This window comes from Lynx rufus, unplaced genomic scaffold, assembly GCF_022079265.1.
Source record: "Lynx rufus isolate CCGP_SWC_20201006 ecotype Redwood Valley unplaced genomic scaffold, mLynRuf1.p SCAF_8, whole genome shotgun sequence".
Lineage (NCBI taxonomy): Eukaryota > Metazoa > Chordata > Mammalia > Carnivora > Felidae > Lynx > Lynx rufus.
The window spans coordinates 41,477,021-41,497,302 of NW_025814896.1; the positions used below are offsets into that span (position 1 = coordinate 41,477,021).

A 20,282-nucleotide genomic window follows, 5' to 3' on the forward strand; every position below is an offset into this window, starting at 1 on the left:
CTGCCCCCGTGGACATGTCCATTCTGATTAGCTGACAGGAATGCCAGTTATTGTTCTGGATATCACCCCAGATTCCCTCATTGCTACTTTTTCACCCAAACAGTGACTGATGCAGTTTAAGGATCAATGAAAATTAATTTGAGAGAATTGAAATGGGGGAAAGGGAACCACACATTTAGGGAAAATTCCATCTCCACCTCCATGTTGAGACTTTGTTCTGCTGTGCGTCAGGGATACCAACTTGAATGGCCAACATTCAAAAGTTAAATCATCCAAACCTACATGTTCCGAAATGTACATGTCAGTGTTGTGGAGCGATGTTTGCATGCTCCCCAAACACAAATGTCATATGTTGAGCTAGAGCCCCTGCTGTGATGGTATTTGGAGGTGGGGTCTTTGGGAGGTAATTAGCTTTAGAGTAGGTCCTGATGGGAGCAGTGGCCTTATTAAGAAGAGAAAGAGAGATCTCAATTTCTGTCTTTCCTTCTGCATACACACTGATTTGTGTGAGGACACAGCAAGAAGGCAGACTTCTGCAAACCGGGAAGAGCACCACCACCTGAAACTAAATGAGCCAGTACCTTGATCTTGGACTTCTAGCTTCCAGAGCTATGAAAAAAAAAAAAAAAATCTGTTGTTTAAGCCACTCAGTCTGTGGTATTTTGTTATGGCAGCCCAAGCAGACTAATATAGTCAGCCATTACATTAGAAAAAAACAATTATAATAATTTCTAGAACTCACAGTTAAATTTAGTGTAAAATACTAGTGGATTAAAATACATTATCTTATTATTTCTTCCTAGAAATTAAAAAAAAAAAAAACACACTTTGAGTTAATCCTTAGTATACTTCCCAAGGTCCTCATAAAATCACATTTTGCAGTATTTTGTTTTAACACATTTTTCTCAGTTTATGAGGCAAAACATTGCCTTCATCATACAAATGCCTCTATACACCCCATTTCCTGTAATACCAGATGTCACCTGATTTTTCCCCCACCAGGGTCATATCTGGAAATGAAATTTACTGAACTTGTTTTATTCTGCATGACCAGGCTGTTCCCCTCTTTAACTTTCTCTAAGTTTCTTGGTTCAGTATTTTTCAATCTGTGTACAAGGTTCATGAGAGTGCTGTACATTTGAAACACCTAAAACAGTGAGTGTTTTAAAAAATGGATCTAAAAGAACACTATACTTCTAAAAGTAACATTTTTAAAAGGCACTTTAGAAATGTTTGAAGTACACACATACACATTAAGATTAGATAATGAACTCACAAACACTACAAAGGAAGTAAAGTCAAACTCACACAAGCTATGCAGAAGCGACATATACTGAGGTTACTTCAATTGGTAGGAAAGTCAGTGAGTCTTCGAAGAAACCATTTCATCATCCCCAAGAACTGGATCATCTGGAGGCAACAGCAGCTCAGGCAGTTCGTCTAGAGACTCAGGCAACTCCTCAAAGAGTTGTCCACTCAAGGAGCGTCTAAGACTTCCTACCTTCTTTCCTTCTTCCTACTCTTCTAAAGTCACCAAGTTGCTCATTATCCTTCTTTGTTCCACCTCATCCAAGGCTTGTGGCTCCTCCCTTCTCTTTCAGTAAATCTCTGCCAAGAGATTGATAGTGAATATCTTGGCTATCTTAGTTTGGGTTCTCCAAAAGCAAAACTCTGAGACAAGGATATGGTGGCAAAGGGTTTATTTGAGAGGTGGTCCCAGGAAGCACGGGTAAGCCATAAGGAAGTAGGTCAGGGAGAGGAAGACAGACAAAAGAGGGTACATTAGTGAGCAGGTTACTGCTGAGGGGAACTGGGGCTCTATTTCTCTAAGAAGTGTGGAGTATATTCAAAATTGTCCCCCAGAGAGGTGAGGAAACAGGTTTTATCTCCTGAAGCCTTTAGGGAGTCTCCAGTTGGGCATTAGCTGCTGGGTACTTCTGGTTCATCCAAGGAAAGAATGCCCTCACTCAGAGTCTCAGAAAGGAGCCCATCTCCCGGAACCATCTGCTGTGATCTCAGGAGTATCCCAATGGGATATTGATGGAGCATGATCGATTATAAGGCTTAGGTATAGAGAGATCTAAACTATCTAGACCACAGAGATAGAAGTGGGCTGGAAGAGGTAAGAGAAAGAACAGTAGAGTGAATCCAGCTTTGGGGCATCCAATATCACAATATCATAGGATTATTTATAATGGCAGAAAATTGGATGCAACCCGATTGTCCAAGAATAGAAGCAGTAGTAAAATAGCTTGTGGTAGATCCACAAAGTGAGCCACTCTGCAGCTCTTCATATTATAGAATTGTATTCAGTAGCACAGAGGGACATTGAAAAAAAAAAAACTGAAAAAAGTGAGGACATGCAACCATTTTCATTTGGATAGGCTTGTGGATCCTTTGAGATGTGAGGAAAAAATAGGTGCTAAGGAGAAATCATCCAGGTCTTTGAAGTTCACAGAAAATTAGTAACTCCCACGAAAAGTCCAAATGTCTCCAAACATGTGTCTTTACATCACTTGGGGAAAAAGACAAGCTGTGCTCCGAGGTGAGTTTTGACTCAGTCCGTTAGGAATGTAGGAAAAAATGTCTGGCTCTCAGCAGTGTGGGGTCCTTGCATCCCAGCCACACTACCCAAGTGTCTGGCTGAAAACAACCTGAACCCGAAGGTTGAAGCATTTATGAATCTGGAGATAGACTGTTGCTACTGCCTCAACTTCTCCATGAAATAAAGTAACTGAGAAGTGGTGGCCAGCTGCCAGGCTGTGACTATGCTCAGAGTGAGGACCCAAAAAGCCCTCATCATTTCTCCTACAGGGAATGTTCTCTCAAAGACTTTTCATTATCAGATTGAATTAAGAAGTATAAATAAAACACTCCCTGATTTATAGATCAACATATTAATAGAATTCCAAGTCAATTTACACCCAGAACCATAGCTACTTTTCATGCCTGTGGCCTAGTCAGATTTTTTTTTTAATCCTTTAAAAAAAGAAAAGGATATCAAGAAATCCTGCTAGGCAAGGCACAGAGAGATAGAGGGAGGCAAGATCAGAAAGGAATCTGAAGGATGGAGGTCAAGGATAGCAGGTCACAGACAACTGGAAACAAGAGCAGATTTGCCTTTGTTTACATTGCCAAGGGGGAAAAATTAACTTGATGGAAAAGGGTAATTAAGCATTTCTTTTTCCATCATAGTCCAGCCTGGCTTCATATCCAGCTGTTCTATTAGACATTGTGATGATCCTTCGTCGAGTCACAGAGTTAACAATGGCCAGTGTGGCACTGATGTCACATGGCACTCCTTTCCCCCACCATTAACCTTTATTTTATAAATAATATAAATCTCACAGTGAGAACAGCCCAACTCAGGTAGGCAGATAATGAGGGAAGCCTGAACAGTTACAGAGGCGTTGTCAGAACAAAGAGATCATTTGGATACATCAACAGATTAGCATTGTAAGGAATTTAGAGAGATTATCTGGTTCAGCACCCTCAGTTCCTTTGTGCAGAAACCAAGATTATGTAAGGTGAATGGGTTTTCCTAGAGTTAGGAAGCATGTTGTTGTAAATCCAGAATCACAACCCCAAGCCAGTGTCCATCTGTCACAATTGATCCTCTTACTTGCTTATATTTTCAATAACAACTGCAGAAAAATACCACCTCCAGTGTAGGTATCAGCTGGTTTACACAAGTTACTGTTTGGAATTTGGCATGTAGTTTCTAATAGAAGCAAAGTTAGTGGTACATGATGGTAGTTTTCTCAGCTGTGCCTCAGAGACTGTTAGTACCCGGATTCCATAACTCTGGGAATGATTGGCCCCTTTTAATGGGGGTTAATGATTGCATAATGAAGACAAATGACCGATCCTAGCTCAGTCTGGCCTCCCAGTGCTCAGGGCAACGGACTGTCCTACGGACCCAGTTACTTTTCAGGTAAATATAGAGCAGCCTTGTATATCCAGCTGCACTGAGACCAACTACAGTTTAGGTCATTGCCATCGGAATACTCTGGAAATGTATTGCAGGATATATTTTTCTTAAGCTTCAGTGAGACCATAATCGGCTGTGAAGACTCTAGTTTATTGTGGATAAACACACCGTTCAGATGGAGGAAAAACTACTTCATTCTAATTGCTTCACATAATAAACCAGCGATTCAAATGAGCAGGCCAGGATAAATGTTTTGCTTCTTGTAATCGAAACAGTTGACAAGAATCAGAGGAAATCCAGGTAACTGTGTTTCTGGGCAACTTTTGCATCAAGGTAGGAGACTCATGTATGAATGTGTACATGCTACAGAGCAAATAGATCAGGCATAGGTGTTTGTAAATAGCATGTATTTTGTTCAGACTCCTTGGAACTTCTGCACCAACATGACCTCTTGCTGCAATTCTAAATAGTAGGCAGGGATTACCTTTTTTACTAGATGGATTTTTGCACATCTCCTGACTTGAAAATGTTTTCAAAGACTGTTAATCACCATTCCATTTTGTACTTTATAGTCATTTCTAATTTTGATGCAAAATGTTGTTTACCAGCTGGATTGCCCACTTCATTTATTAAACACATCTGTGTATGTTTTTGGCTATTTCCTCAAGTCAAATCTACTTTAAGAATTCAAAAAGAGACATCACTTATAAATTCATGAAGCGGACATCAAGTTCTGTGGATAATTCTCAATTATAATGTTAAAAATCTTTTGTAAAATAGCAGTGTCACTAGCATTAAGGTGTAAATTTCTATAGTTATTTTTAACCTTGCTGACATATGAGAATATGATGGAAGCAATCTCCTTCTAGAGAAATGAGTAACAATATATGTACACATTTTACATGTCAATTCAAAAAGGTTTGTGGACCCCTAGAGTATATTCAAGGGTTAAGAACTAAGTTCTTAACTAAGGTTAAGAACTTTTGTTGTTAAGGGGACATTTTTGAAAGTGATAGTACCTATTTTGATTTATGGTTTAGATATGTGTATTGAAAATTCAATAGTTTGATAATTTACCATCACATCTTCAATCTATCCACATACTATTCCATATAGATATGTATAATTGACTGCATTAAAAATGGCCTACTGTTTAGAATTTGTTTTATGGTTTTTTTTAATTTTAATCTATTTTAAATATTTTTTAAACCTTTTCAACTTCTTAAATGAGGAGATTTTGTTTTAATTTATGAAAGTATATCTTTTTATTCTTGTTAACCTTAGAAGATAATCTATCTTCAGAACTTTGGCTTGAATATTCAACTTAATATTTGCATTTGAAAAAATTTTCTAATAGAACATTGACCTTAAAGATTTTGAAAGTCAGAATCTACATATAAATTTAATTCCAGTTCTCTGCTATTAAAATAGCATTGACTGAATCTCAGAATTAGGTGATAACCCCTTTACATTTTTTGAACATTACCACATGATAATTTTTAGAATAAAATGAGATGAATCCAAGGTACTGCAAGAATTTAGTATATACCACTACATTTTTCACATAGAAATAATACACTCTTTTAGTGACCATCTATACTAGATATATTTTCTTACTTTCTTGTTATGAATAATATTTTATACATATACAGTGCAACTTTCATCACCCCCTAGACACAAAAGCTCCACTGTCATTTCAAACCCCCAACTAAGTATAATATAATAGGATCTATGATTTAAAACATTCAACATCCAGTCTTGCCAAGGTTCATGTGACTAGGAATTCAAATAGCCCTTTGGAAAGAGAAACAGCAATGGAAACAGTCTTTCGTAACCACGTGGTCATGTGTGGATGCGGTCATGGTCTTACTGCTTTCATCTAGCTTTATTGTTGTATGTGGAGGTGCAACCATTTCAAATACAAAGCAATATTAACTTGTGGGTTCGGCGATGGGTCATGTTGTTAGGAAATCCTTGCCATCACATAAAGACATGTACTTGTGTACACACAGAATATAGTTCTACAATATACATAGTGTTTTATATATTTTATTTCTAAAACTAGAACACATTCTTAAATTAATAGTGTGTTATTTATAGTCCATTTGGTAGCATTTTTTTTCTAATCCTATATAATGGTGAAAATAACAATTGATGCCGTCTTGGATTCAATGAAATACGTTACATATAGATTAGAGGACATAATATCAGAAGACACCTATCTTAGCAATGTTAAAACAACTCTCCAAGGAAATTGAAACTGAAAGTTCAATTAATTTGCTAGAGACAGATTTTAGTGATAGTCTACAGATTGATTTTTCAAATACTATCACCCATCATATGTGAATAATTAAACCAATAAACTCAATGTAAATCACTTTTTAAAAGACATTTCTTATATAATATTTGGTGCATGAAACATAATGTTTATGTAAATTATAAAGTATAATGAATTATTGTGGATTGTAAATAAATATATTTTAAACACATGCAAAATCTTGGATCATCTTAAAACATTAATGTTGAGGGAAATGAGTATTGCCCAAGTCTACATATCAAATGATGCCATTTCCTATAAACAAATAAAATTTTCAAAATTAAAATTTAGCCTGATTCATATAGCACCTTTTTAAAATCATTGTTCACTTTCAGTGTTAATGTGGAGGAAAGTATTCAAGGATTTGTTTTTAATCCACATGTTAGAGCCAAAATTAAAAAGGCATGTTTTAATGGGAACTGGTTTAAAAATTTTTGACTTGAGTGAGAAAACTGTTTGGAAAATGTGTCTATGTTCAGTTTTGCTTCCAAATTTGGACTTTGAAACTTACTGTCAGTCTCAAAAAGAAATAAGAAGCTGTGCAGATAATTAAACATTTGCCTTGGGGGAATTATTTGCAGTTAATTAAAATCATACACTTTGGGTGTATACTTGCTTCACTGGTTATTAAATTTGAATCATATGTTAACTACCCAGGTTTCTCACTTGTCCATCAAATGTTGCTTGTGGCAGGTTCAAGAAACAAACTTTCTTATAATATTCTAAACCATATTGTTTAAAACTATCTCCAAGTGTGGGGAGGGAGAGAGGGAAAAGGAATAAGGAAACAAAGGAAAAATGATTTATTTGAGACTCCATCTGAATTCCGCTCTGTTCAGAGCTGCAACTCAGTGGAGCAATGTGAACTTAGTAGAGAACCCATTTGTAATAGAAGTGTCAGTCGGCCATCCCCAGTTTTCTCCATGGCCATATTCATGGAAGATTAGCTCATGGCTTTTAGATATCTTTAGATTACCACCCTTTTAGCTGCATGAAAATACGCCCTAGATTATGACCTCTAGGAGTGCAGAGTCAGTTACAATTGACGCCCCAGCTTCAAGAAGTGCCTGGTGTAGAGTTGGCCCTTAATAAATAGTTTTGGAATGAATGAAAGACCCATTTCTGTCTTGCCACTAACCCACCCACATGCTGTTTCCAATGGATTTCTAAAGAGCCTACAAGGAGGCCTCAAATATCCAACAAGGAATCCTGTGTAGTCTTGTAAGAGTCCATAGTCACTGAAATCTAGTTGGCCATGTTATTTCCTGTAAGTGTATCATATAACAAAAGATGAACTTATGCTGATTTCACATTTAAATGTGCTATTCGAGGGAGAGGATGAAATTGCCCAGAACAGAAGGTTTGCATTCCCCTTTGCTATTGTTCTACTGGTAGGGTTCCTCAGGAAGATGAACTTAATTACAACTGGATTTCGAAGGTCTGCATCTGGCTTTTTCAGGGACTCAAGGCTCCCATACATGAACAATTGCAGTAATGGAAGCATTAAGAACATTAAAACTGATGTTCCTTTAATCTCCTCTACTTTGCCTTCCTTTCATATCCTTTTGCACAATTCTCCAAAGACTTTCGCTAATACGTAAAGCCTGCTTACATTTTCTTCTTTGTTGCAAAAAGATGACCCAATCAAATTTCTACCATCTTTACTTTTGTAAACTTCGTATAAACATCTTACACAGTACTTTAGGAACAGCTTATTTATCGATGAAAATATTTAAGTATTTTAATGATATTTTTTAAAAATAATAAATTACATTCCCCAAAGATAGAGCTATCATGTCAGTGCTGGAAGCTGCCCTACTTCCTAGTTAAAAATGCTAACTAGGGGTGGCTCAGTCGGTTAAGCATCTGACTCTTGGTTTCGGCTCAGGTCATGATCTTGTGGCTTTGTGGGTCCGAGCCTTGCATCGGGCTCTGCACTGGCAGTGCGGAGCCTACTTCAGATTCTTTCTCTCTCCTCTCTCTCTGTCCCTCCCCCAGATGCGCTGTCTCTCAAAACAAATAATAAACTTAAAAAAATGCTGACTAGAGGTTTTGCTTGTTTGTCATGTCAGATTCTGCAAAGGACGATAGTATTACAAAAGACAATGAAGTAACAGATCATTCTGTGTGTGACCAAGATCATCCCAATGGTAAGTTGTGAACTCCTTTTTCATTTTTTTTTCTACTGAGAACTACTACATTAAAAGACAAACAAACAACAACAACAAAAAAAACATGAATTTTAGTTTTTCTGGAGACAGAATGGGATCTGATACTATTTTATTAGCTATGAATATCAAGTAATTGGTACCTGCCAAGTTTGGAAGGGAAATTTGCTGTCCACAATCCTCATCACTTATTTTTGTACCCATCTGGATTTATTTATTTTAGTTACCTGCCTATACTCTATAGGCATTGGGTGTACAACTACAGAAATGAAGGTATGATAACAATGAGAATAAATGTGAGACATATAGAGAATATATCTAGAAGACTGAATCTACATATCCTCAGAATACCAAGAAGAGAGACTAGAACAAACAGAAATGAAACAATCTTTAGAAAAATAAGAGAAAAAAGGTTTTCCTAATGCAAACCAGCTCCTCCACCCAAAACACAAGGGTACACATATTTATAGGCCAAGATACTGAAAACTCAAATAAGAACAGAAATCTACAAAGCCTCATGGAATTTCTGAAGATAAGTGATTAAAAAAAAAAGGAAAATCAAAATCAGGTTACAAGCAAAGTACCAAAATCAGATTAGCATTAGTTTTCTTCTACAATTCTAAATACTAGATGAAATGGGGTAACATTTCCATTACTCTGAAGGACACAGTTTCTATATTTAGTGAAGTCATTATTCATGCATGAAGTCAAGAGTAATATTTTCTCAGGAATACGTAGATTAAGAAAATACACCCCTCAAGTATCCTTTCTGAGTAAACTAACAAAAATCCTGTGCAAAAACAAGAAATATAGAAAGGAAGGAAAAAGTCAAGACTGAGAAAGACTCACTTGGAAATGACTATATGATAAGAGACTCATTATATGTATGAAAATGTTGAAATAGTTGCTTCAAACTTGGTATCAGAATGTTTTAAATTTTTGCTTTTATCTTTGAAAATTACGGTGTGTTGTTTCAAAATGAGAAAGAAAAAGGAAAGACTTGTGTTTTCAGGAATGAAAGTCTAAATAGACGATTATTGTCACTGAAGATAACTAGACAACCTACACCAACAAAACAAACAAACAAATAAACAAAAATTATGGGCTCTGTTTAAAGGCAACAGAGAGCTAACAAGATAGTGAAGAATTGTCAGACCAGGTTCTGGTAAAAAATACATATCCAGGGATGTGAGCGCAGAATTGAAGCTGTTTTTATTTTAGGTCATTTGCTGATCCTACAAAAGGTATCTGGAGTCCCATTGCTGACAATGGCAAGGGAACACGGTAAACCCTTAGTTTTTGTGTTGAAACCCCAAAGATATGTACCCTAACAGAAATAATGAACCCACAGTAGACCAGCTTTCTGAAAGACTGGTGCCAGCTTTGAATCATCTCAATCCTCAAATTAAACTAAGACCAACCCAGAATGCTAGTCCCTATAGGCACCTGAGAAAAACAAATGTAAAACATTTATTAGATGGAAAAGGAAGAGTATTACAGATGTCAAGCCATTTACAAAAACTATTTGTTAAACATAATGTTCAGCACACACATACAAAAAAAAAATAGCCACCACCCCCCACCAAAAGAAACAAGATAACATAAAAAACAGTCAAGAGAAATAGGCCCTTTGGGGCTGAAAATATTAGAGTTATTATAAAATAAAGTATAGAAAGTATAGAAATAAAATACAGATTATAAATAAAGTATATAAAGTATAAAGTATAAAATAATTTTGCTGACTGCTATTACAGGGGATAAAGACAAAACTGAAAAACTTAGCTGAGAACTGGAAATTCAAAACAAAACAAAACAACATAAAAGAAAAATAAAGGAAAGTCTAAAAGTGAAAGATGCCATTACTGAAATGAAGAATGTAATGAATACATTCATGGTTTAACCACATACTAGACACAACTAAAAGAGAATTTGTGAACTATAATTTAGGTCAGAAGAATATATCCAAAGTAAAAACAGTAGAGATGGCAAATGCTGAAGAAAGGGAACAAATACAGAGGATAAAATGATAAAGTCTATCACAAATGTACTAGAAGGAACAAGTGAAAAGAATTACAAGCATAGTAAATACTAATTATTGGATAAGTCTAAATAAATATCAGTGATACCAATTCTTTTTTAAAAATATTTTTTTAATGTTCATTTATTCTTGAGAGATAGAGACAACGTGAGCAGGGGAGGGACAGAGAGAGAGGGAGACACAGAATCCAAAGTAGGCTCCAGTGTCTGAGCTGTCAGCACAGAGCCTGATGTAGGTCTCGAACCCACGAACTGCAAGATTATGACCTGAGCTGAAGTCGGAAGCTTAATCGACTGAGCCACCCAGGTGCCCCTGTGATACCAATTTTGAGAATAAGCAGGAAGGTATGACCTATAAGAGAAGAGAAGTCAGTTAATATAAATCAATTCAGAAATGGCACAGATAGCATAATGAATATGAAAAGCCATGTTAAAAGGTATTATAATTGTATTCCACATCTTCCGAAAGCTAAAAGAAGTATTGTTTATGTTAGAGATATTAAAGATATAAAATGACCCAAATTGAATTTCTAGAGATGAAAATTACACTTGATGGGAATAATGGCAGATTAGCCACTGCAGAAGAAAAGATTAGTGGATTTGAAGATGTAGCAATAGAAACTATCCAAACTGAAACACAAGAGAATAAATGACTGAAAACTGAAAAGATCATCAGTGAGCTACAGAAGAACGTGAAAGGTAATACCAATTCCAATATACATAAATTGAAATCTCTGAAGGCAAGCATGGGAAAGGAGGAGGAAAACAATACTTGAAGTAAAAATAGTTGAAATTTTCAAAACTTTAATGAAAACTATGAACCCACATAGCCAAGAAGTTCTACAACCCCAAAGCACAAGAAAGGTAAAGAAAATTATAACCGAGTACATTGTAATCACCTTGCTCAACACCAGTGATAAACAAAAATTCAAAAACAATCAGAAGAAAAAGGCAAGTTACATAGGAATAAATATAAAGATGAAGCAAAAGTCTTATTGGAAACTACAAACTAAAATTACAGGCTAAAGCATGGATAATGTTAAATTAAAAACGTACAGAAGCCTACATAGGGTACGATTTCATTTATATCAAGTTCAAAAAGCAGGAAAAGATAACAATACTATTTAGAAAAGTCATGTTTGAGTGGGAAAATGATAAAGAAAACTAGGTAGTGATTACTCTGAGTTAGAGTGCTGATTAAGTTTGGTGATTAGGGAAGAGGTTCTGATTGGCCCATGAGCAGGGCTTCTGCCTGGACAGTTATCATAAGGATGTATAGTTTTTCTAGTTGCTTTTGATTATTTGATTGAGCTGTCTATATTGTTTGTGAACTTCTCTATGTTTGTTGCATTTTTATAGAATAGTTAAAAGAGGAATGAAAAAAGGGAGAAAATAAGAAAGAGGGAGAGAAAAGACAGGAAGTATCAATGTCAGAGTTGATACAGCAAAGATTATGGTGGGAAGCGGGGAAGGTTGTACAATATGCTGACTTCAGTCAAAATCTAAAAATCTTGCTCTGCTATAGATTATGACACTATAAGTTTGAAAAATTTGATGATAATCACAAATAGAATTAAATCACAATAGAATTAAAGGAAGAAATCTTACTCTTTAAATTTCTCAGAAAGATCATACCAAACATAAAAGTGTATTCAATAATGCAAATAATAAAAAAATAAATAGGAGCGTAAGAAAAGCACAATGTATCAAATAAGATAACAGAAACACAGGCAACTAATTATGACAAGAAATATAATTAGGTTGCTTTATTAAGTGTAAAAGCCAATCAGGTTGAATTAATTTTAAAAAATAGTAAGGGTGTAAAAAATATAAAGTCAGAAAAGGTGTATTTGGGAAGTGAACATCAAAAGAAAACATGGGAAACTACTTTAGAATCTATCCAGTTAGAATTCTAGCAACAAGTATTGAGCGAGAAAGCGAAATTTTATATCAATAAAAATTTAAGTCCCTGATTTAATATAATAATGATGGGTTTTTATGCGCCAGATGATATAATATGAATAAAATCCATTTGGAAATTCAACGGGGGAATTCGCTGATAATATTTTCAGTCAATGACAGAATAAATAGACTAAAAATAATATGGAATCTTTGAAAAATGTGATTAGCAGTGTAGTTCTACTTTAGGAATAGACAAGTTGATCAATGAAACAGAATAAAGAGTTTAGAAATAGACCAAAGTAGATCTAGGTTTTTAGTACATATTCAGGCTGACATTTCAAAGACAGATAACTCCATAAATGGCATTAAGACAACTAGTTGACCATTTGGAAAAATCACCTGAATCCCAGCTTAACCCTTACACCAACTTAAATTACAAGAGGACCCAAGATAAAATGTAAAAATAAAATTAAAAATACTAGACTAAAAGAAATAAATGGCAAGGTATTTTTTAATTTTGAAATAAGAACTGCTTCTTGAACTGTAAATAAAAACATATACATGATTATATGCATATATGTACCTGCAATATGTGTCTGCATATGTCAATATATGTCATAAAAGAAATGACTAAATGTAAATATACACATTTTGAGATGATAAAGATTATAATCAAATTCTAAAGAAAAACTTCCAGGAAAAGTATGCTCAGCCAAAATAACAAAGAATTGATTTTCTTACTAAAGAAAAAAAAAAGACCTCATAATTCAGTAAGAAAAAAAATTAGGAGGAAAACAGGCAATGGACTCAATTATAATTTACAAAATAAGAAATATAGTCATAAATATGAAGAAATTACTCTCTTACTTAAAGAAATGCAAATAAAACATGATTTCAGTGTCTTCTCCTTTTGAGTATCAGGTGAGTTTTAGTAGGATTGATAATACACAGAATTGGTAGGAATAGGGTATCCAAACATGCTCACACACCATTGATGGGAGCCTGAAAGGTGTAACCTCCTTATCAGCAATTTTGACGAAACCTAATAAAAAGTAAAATGTTCATACTTTTATCCAAGAGCTATGCTTTAGGAATTTGTCTTAAAGTAACATCCACCAAGAGTAGGGAGACATGTATTTACAAAATGTTCAGGGCCGCCTGAGTGGCTCAGTCGGTTGAGCGTCCAACTTTGGCTCAGGTCATGATCTCACGGCTGGTGAGTTCAAGCCCCGCCTCAGGCTCTGTGCTGACAGCTCGGAGCCTGGAGCCTGGAGCCTGCTTTGGATTCTGTGTCTCCCTCTCTCTCTCTGCCCCTAGCCCATTCACATTCTGTCTCTGTCTCTCTCAAAAATAAATAAACATTAAAAAAAAAAGTTCATTGCACACACGTACGCATGCACAGGTGTATATCTACATACATATGTATACACACACAAGAAAGATCACAGTTTACAATATTAACAATGACAAAGTCATAAAGCTATAAATTATAGTTATAAAATTATTCATCATGCTCAACACTTATATGTACTTTTCACTGTTTCCATGAGGAAATTACAATTCTTTTGTAACTGCAAGAAAAAATAATTTTAGAAATAATTTACATTAAGAAAGTAAGGGTTTTTTTGGCCCCAAGAGATGACAAAAGGTTCTAGAAGATAATCAAGTTCACACTAATCTAGGTTTAACTTTTGTTCTGAAACTGGGGTATTTTTAGACATGGTAAACATAAAATTTTGAATATTTGCAGCAATCAAGTTTCCAGTTTAACAAAAGGACACAATTTCCATTATCTTTAAGACAAGCATCTAAGAAGCAAAGTCTTTGTTCTTATGAAGATCTGAGCCTATAATAATCTGCAAACAATAAAACTATACTTTTGTTACTATTGTTCAGAAACAGCCCATTTACAGCCCATTTACAGAGCGAATTTAGGTTTATCCTCTAGAAATGTTTAGTTCCAGACTGATGGCCCCAGTCCAATTTTTATGCAAATTATTTAAAGCATTAGCTTGAGCCAAACTTAATTACCAGGGCTCCAAGAAATAATCACGTGATCTATTTCTAAAGAAAAGTGAATGGATTTTTGGATTATCTGTTCTAATAGTCCCCTCCCATTAGCATGGATGATTGAGTTCACTGTATAAAAATATATATATGAACTGTGGGATCCTTTATATTCCTTTGTTTCCTCTGCCAGGAGGGATTAGGGCAGAGGACAGTGGGTGGAATTCAACTAGACTGAATGTGGAGAGGCAAACATAAAGCTTGCCCCCATGGGGTCAAGAAAGCAAGATGGAATGTGGAATGTCTGAGTGCACTGCAGAGAAAGGCAGAAGGGCTGGAGACCCCTGGAGTCATCATTAACACACAGCAGGCCGGGGTGCAGGGCTAGGAGCTCACACATACCTCCTTTTCCCATAATATGCCCAGTCCTGGCTTGGCTCAGGAATGAATGAGCAAATATGATTATTCCTGGATTTCAAAGCTGTGCACCTCGTTTCTTTCCCCATGTTATTTACTGGCTTTATTTCAGAAAAATTAAAAAGAAGAAAATATATGTATTTCCGTTCAGGAAAAGATTTCCAAAATATGTAAAGCACACGGGTGAAACAGATCAAGAGTGGGTACAAGTGAAAAGGCAGGGGGAAAGAAATACTCCGAAAGAAATTTGCAATGGGCTCTTATCCTCTAAGTGAAGTACCAGGACTTACTAGGCAAAGAGAAAATCCCTAGTATTCATCAACAGCCCTTAGGCAGTCTCCCCTGTATCAGTAGATACCCAGGCTCTGTTGAATGCGGTCTTCCTATCCCTGATTGAATTCCTTGGAAGATTTGTCAAGTGGGGCACTGGAACTGGGACACACGGGAATGCAGAGTGGCTGCTTTTATTCTCTGAAGGCTCTACTCTTTTCCTTCATTGTATGAACAAAGCCAAATTGCAAATGACGAGGTAATGGTCCCAGCAGTGATCTTGGCAGTAGGTGTGATGGTCGGTTCCCCATATCAACAGTGATAGAGAATGAGCCTCACTCAGTGAATGCTCTCTCTCAATATCATCTATCTAATAAACACACATCAATAGTGACTAGAAACTTCACCAGGAGATAGATCCTCATTGAATGCCAAAGATAGAGGGAATCTAGGAAATTATCTAGTTTTGCAGCCTTAAAAATAAATAATGAAAGTGAAGCCCAAAGAGGTTGTGATTTGCCTAAAACTTTGAGTTCTTATTCCAGGGTTTTTTGCAATAAATATAGTATACAGAGTGCTTAGCAGCCTGAGGCACTTACTTTGTTGCTAAAGGATGCAATAGAAAGTAAGTTACAGTCCCTAATTACTGCTTGCAGACATTGATGAGTACTATAATGGACAGCCAATTAAATAGGCATTTACCGATCACTCCTTATTAGTAGGTGCTGGGAAGGGAAATATGAATAAAGCACAATTTTTATGTTCACAATGCCCATAACCCAGTAAGAGAGACAAACAGATACAACTATATTACAGTATGATAAGAAGAATAAGAAGAAGATAAATGAGCAAAAAACTCAATAAGAAAATATGTGAAAATGATTGATCCTGCCTAGTGATTCAGAGAATATTGCAAAGAAAGGTAAATTGATGGTTTAGTTTTGAAAGATGAGGAGATTTTTACTAGACAGAAGGTGGGGCGAGGGTGGGGGGGGGTTGTTTCAACCAGTGAGAACACATGTTGAGTGGACACAAAGGCAAGAAATAAAGTAATGGGTTTAGAAAATGGTGACCAGGTTGGGATGTAGAGAGAATGGAAGGTAGGTGAGTTGACCAAAAGACAAAAAAGAGGGAAATTCAGGGGCACTTGGCTGTTTCAGTCAATTAAGCATCCGACTCTTAATTTCAGCTCAGGTCATGATCTCAGGTTTCCAGCCCTGTGTTGGGCTCTGTGCAATTAGCACAGAGGTTGGGATTCTCTCTCTCCTTCTCTCTTTCTCCCTCCCCCACTTGCTTGCTCTCTCTCAAAAATAAATAATAAATAAACATTTTTTAAAAAGGGACACTCAAGAAGAAAGAGCTCCTCAACAGCTGAATTTCTCAAGTATTTTAGAGTTCAAATAGAATAGACACTGAGCAAAGGAAATTGGATTTAGCTAGACACAAACACCTTTTGGTTACAAATTTTTCTTCTGTGATATCATAGAAAGCACTTTTCTCTGCTTCCCAAATTGTTTCATTATGATTATTATATTATATAATATGCATTTGTTGTAAAATATAAACTGCAGGTTAGCAAAATAAAAATCCCATAAATTAAAATCCTACTTACCATTCAAAGATCCAGTGTTAACATTTAAGATAAAGCCTTCCTAGCTTTTGTTCCCATTAATATAAATATGTATAAGGGCATGTTTGATGAGTTACAAAATAGTAGATGGTTAGTAGATAGTAGTAGATAGTAGATACTTACAAAAAAATGAAGTCATATTCTACATTCTACAGTCTTTTAAAACCTCATGATGTGTTTTTTAATGGTTGCTCTCACATAAAAAAAAAATGCTGCTGCTTAGATTTCCTCTAATCCTTAAATTAGAAATTCTATTGCTATTTTCTGTCCTCTGTGTTTATCATCTTTTTATGTTTCCTTTTCTCCTTTTGCTTTCTTAGTGAATTTTAAGTCAGAAGTTTTATTTCTAAACCATTAATTTATCTATAGTGCTTATTCTTTTTATGACATCCACTGCTGATGTTAATGTTGTCATTTTGCTTTTAGGCTTGTAGGTTTTTCACAATGCCTCAGACAGTATCTATGCTCTTCAATCCATCTTTTCATTTCTTTATTCATCAGTTCTTTGCAAACACAAAAACACTGTATATGTTTTTTGTTCTTCTGAATATATCATTTACAAAAATATTTTTCGTTACTATATAATTCCCCTCTTTTTTTATGTTTCATTTTTTAAGTCCCCTGTTTGTTTGGATAGCTAGAAATGGCTATCCAGGCAAGATGTTTGCCAGGAAATAAATTGAGAAATCCCCTTCACTTTCCATGTGATATAATCCTTCTCTCCATCCGGCCATTCTGGTATCCATCTAGTATTTATCCAGGATAAAACTGGAATGCAAAACCCGTGGCTTTAGTTTTATCAGAAATAGGATTGATAAGGGGCGTCTAGGTGGCTCAGTTGGTTAAGCATCTAACTTCGGCTCAGGACATCATCTTGCAGTTTGTGCATTCGAGTCCCTCATCAGGTTCTGTGCTGACAGTGTGAAGCCCGCTTGTATTCTCTCTCTCTCTCTCTCTCTCTCTCTCTCTCTCTCTCTCTCTCTCCCAATCTCTGCCCCTCCCTCATGTGTTCCCTCCAGCTCTCTATCAATAAAAAAAAACAAAAATTAAAAGACAAAATAAAGACATTTCCAGGCAAAACAAAAAGGAAAAAGGGATGTGTAGTCAGATAAACCCAGTTAAAAATTTTAAAAGCAGAATGGGGATCACAATACTTACGTTGCAGGGCTAATGTGGTAATTATAGATAATGTATGTGAAGTGTCTGGGCCACGTTTAGCATTTTTTATTGGATAAATAATTTGCAGATATACATTTATCCTCTAGGTCAGTGCTTCTCAAGCATTAATGAACTTACAGATACTTAGAAATCTTGTTAAAATGCAGAATCTGACTGTAGGTCTGAGATGAGACCTGAATTCCTGTATTTTTGAAATTCCAGTATTGCTTACCAAGGACCATAGTTTAAGTAGCAATAGAGAGGAATGGAGATGAATGGGGTTTATCAGCAGGGGAAACATCTTGATCAAATCTATGTTTTAAAAGATATTTCTGCTAGCAATTCACAAGATTGACTACAGGAGAAGAAAATGACAGATCCAAGAGACAGATAATATATCCCTAAATGGGGAAAGGTGAAGGGGAAATAGAAAGTGGGAAAAGAGGAACATTTTAAAGAATCATCAAGACTTGCCATTGCATTGAATTTTAGGAGTGATGACAGATAGTCATCAAAGACAGCTTGAGATATTTAGCTTCAATGATCAGACATATAAATATGCCAAAGTTGTAATTATTTTATCAGATCCTTTTATCAGATTAAAATTGAGCTCAAGAGGAGTGGTGTCAAAAAATTTCTTTTTTAGGCCGTGCTAGCAGAGCATGAACCAAGGGGAAGCCATATTGTGAGCACCTTAAGAATATTTGTATTAAAGAGGGAACTATAAAGAGTCATATATAACAAATAATCCTAAAAGTCCCATTGGCTTACAGCAACAAAGGTTTGTTGTGTCTCTGCTTGGTTCTGCTCCACATGTTTTAATTCCAGGGTATAAACCTGAAGGAGGGCACTCTATTAGGAGCAAGAAAGATGGAGGAAACATGCAATGGATCTTGAAGCTTCTGCTCAAATGTAGTATCCGTCATGTGTGTTGCTGTGTCATTTTGTAAACCAAGTCACCCTATTGGCCTGGTGTCAGTGAGGTAGGAACAAACACTTGTCTCCCAGGGGCCACTGCAGGTCACATGGTCACAGACAATGCAGCAGAATCCTCTTACAGGAAGATGTAGGGGCAAGTTGAAACAATAATGCAATCTACCACAGGGATGTGCCCAGTCAGAGCCCAAGCCCCTCTGCATCCCCTTCATACCTATAACCAACTCTAGCTCTGGATTTTTTTTTTTTTATTTCAACAGTTAAATGTTCTCAGCATTAAAAAAAAAATATTCTCAGCATAAAATCTTTCATTAAAATGAGACAAATGGACAGATTTCAATTTCCTCTCTTAATGAGCACTTAAATATTCTAAACTCTACAGGGGGGGAGTAAAGGGGAGAAACCAGGGGGGTGTGGAAGAAAAAAAAAACATTACTAGATAATCAGCCTTGGAGTAATCAAGAGTTGGCTGAGCCCTCTCCTGACTTTTGCTATATTTATTAGGTGTCTTTACAGAATGGTTGAGGTGTTAGGTGACCCAATCCCTGTGTGCTCACATTACTTACATTTTTCATGCTCATTTAATGGGAGAATGAGAATACTAGTGTTTTCACTTTCTAGGAATCCTCAATATAGGAAATGTCTATACTTAAAGGAAAATTAAGTGTAGATAACCCATACAGCCCAGGAATTATTTAAAATTTCAAAACTTCCAGGTTGTGCCCATAGACGTTCAGTACATTAATAAACTAAACACAGATTACACCAATCAGTTCGAAGAGGTTTTTGCGTAATTGTCAGGATAGCTCTCACAAAATGAATGGCATAAATTTGATGATTTGCAAAGTTGTCCACTTTGGTTCAAAACTGTTCTCTGCCTCTTGACAGATTAAAAACTTGACATGGTTTTTAATTTTTTGCTTTTTCAAACCAGGGATAAAGCTATGGTCATGCATCTCTCTCTCTCTCTCTCTCTCTCTCTCTTTCTCTCTCTCTCTCTCTCTTTCAATCACTGTGCTTCACAGGACAAGAGCATGACTCAGCAAAGAATGAGATAAAAATTGAGGCAGAGTCCCAGAGCTCACATATGGAAACTGAAGGTATTAAAACCAGAATGTGTTATCAGAGAATGAGATGAAACTAAACCATGACTTCTGCATATCCCGTGCATGTGAGTGGTGTGGGTCTGTCTTTCAAGCACTGATTACTGGAGAATGGCAATAGTGTTCTGCTTTGTGTGCCTGTTAAAACTTGAAGGGAAAAAAAAAAAAAGAACTTGAAGTTTCTCTGCTTTAGTCACTGTGTTCTCTCAATGATTCCAATTAAAGCATCCCTGAGTGTCCTTCTGGCTCTCTTTAGAGCTTTCACCAAACCAAGATGATGCCACGACTGTTGAGCAACCAGAAGTGATCCTGCTAACAGATGACCAAGAGGAAAAAGAAGGTGAAAAAGGTAGGACTGCTCTTAAATTAACCCATCAGGAATAATGAATTCCTTTGGATTCTCGCC

General features: G+C 36.0%; 1 protein-coding gene across 1 annotated transcript in view; it reads left to right on the plus strand.

Moving 5' to 3' along the window:
- Window positions 1-20,282, plus strand: part of MACROD2 (mono-ADP ribosylhydrolase 2) — a 2,039,958-nt gene that overhangs the window by 1,965,589 nt on the left and 54,087 nt on the right. Inside the window, exons 13-15 of the mRNA XM_047069512.1 lie at window positions 8,321-8,398; window positions 19,799-19,873; window positions 20,133-20,225. Coding sequence (XP_046925468.1) covers window positions 8,321-8,398; window positions 19,799-19,873; window positions 20,133-20,225 — 246 coding nt within the window. The remainder of the gene's footprint in view (window positions 1-8,320; window positions 8,399-19,798; window positions 19,874-20,132; window positions 20,226-20,282) is intronic.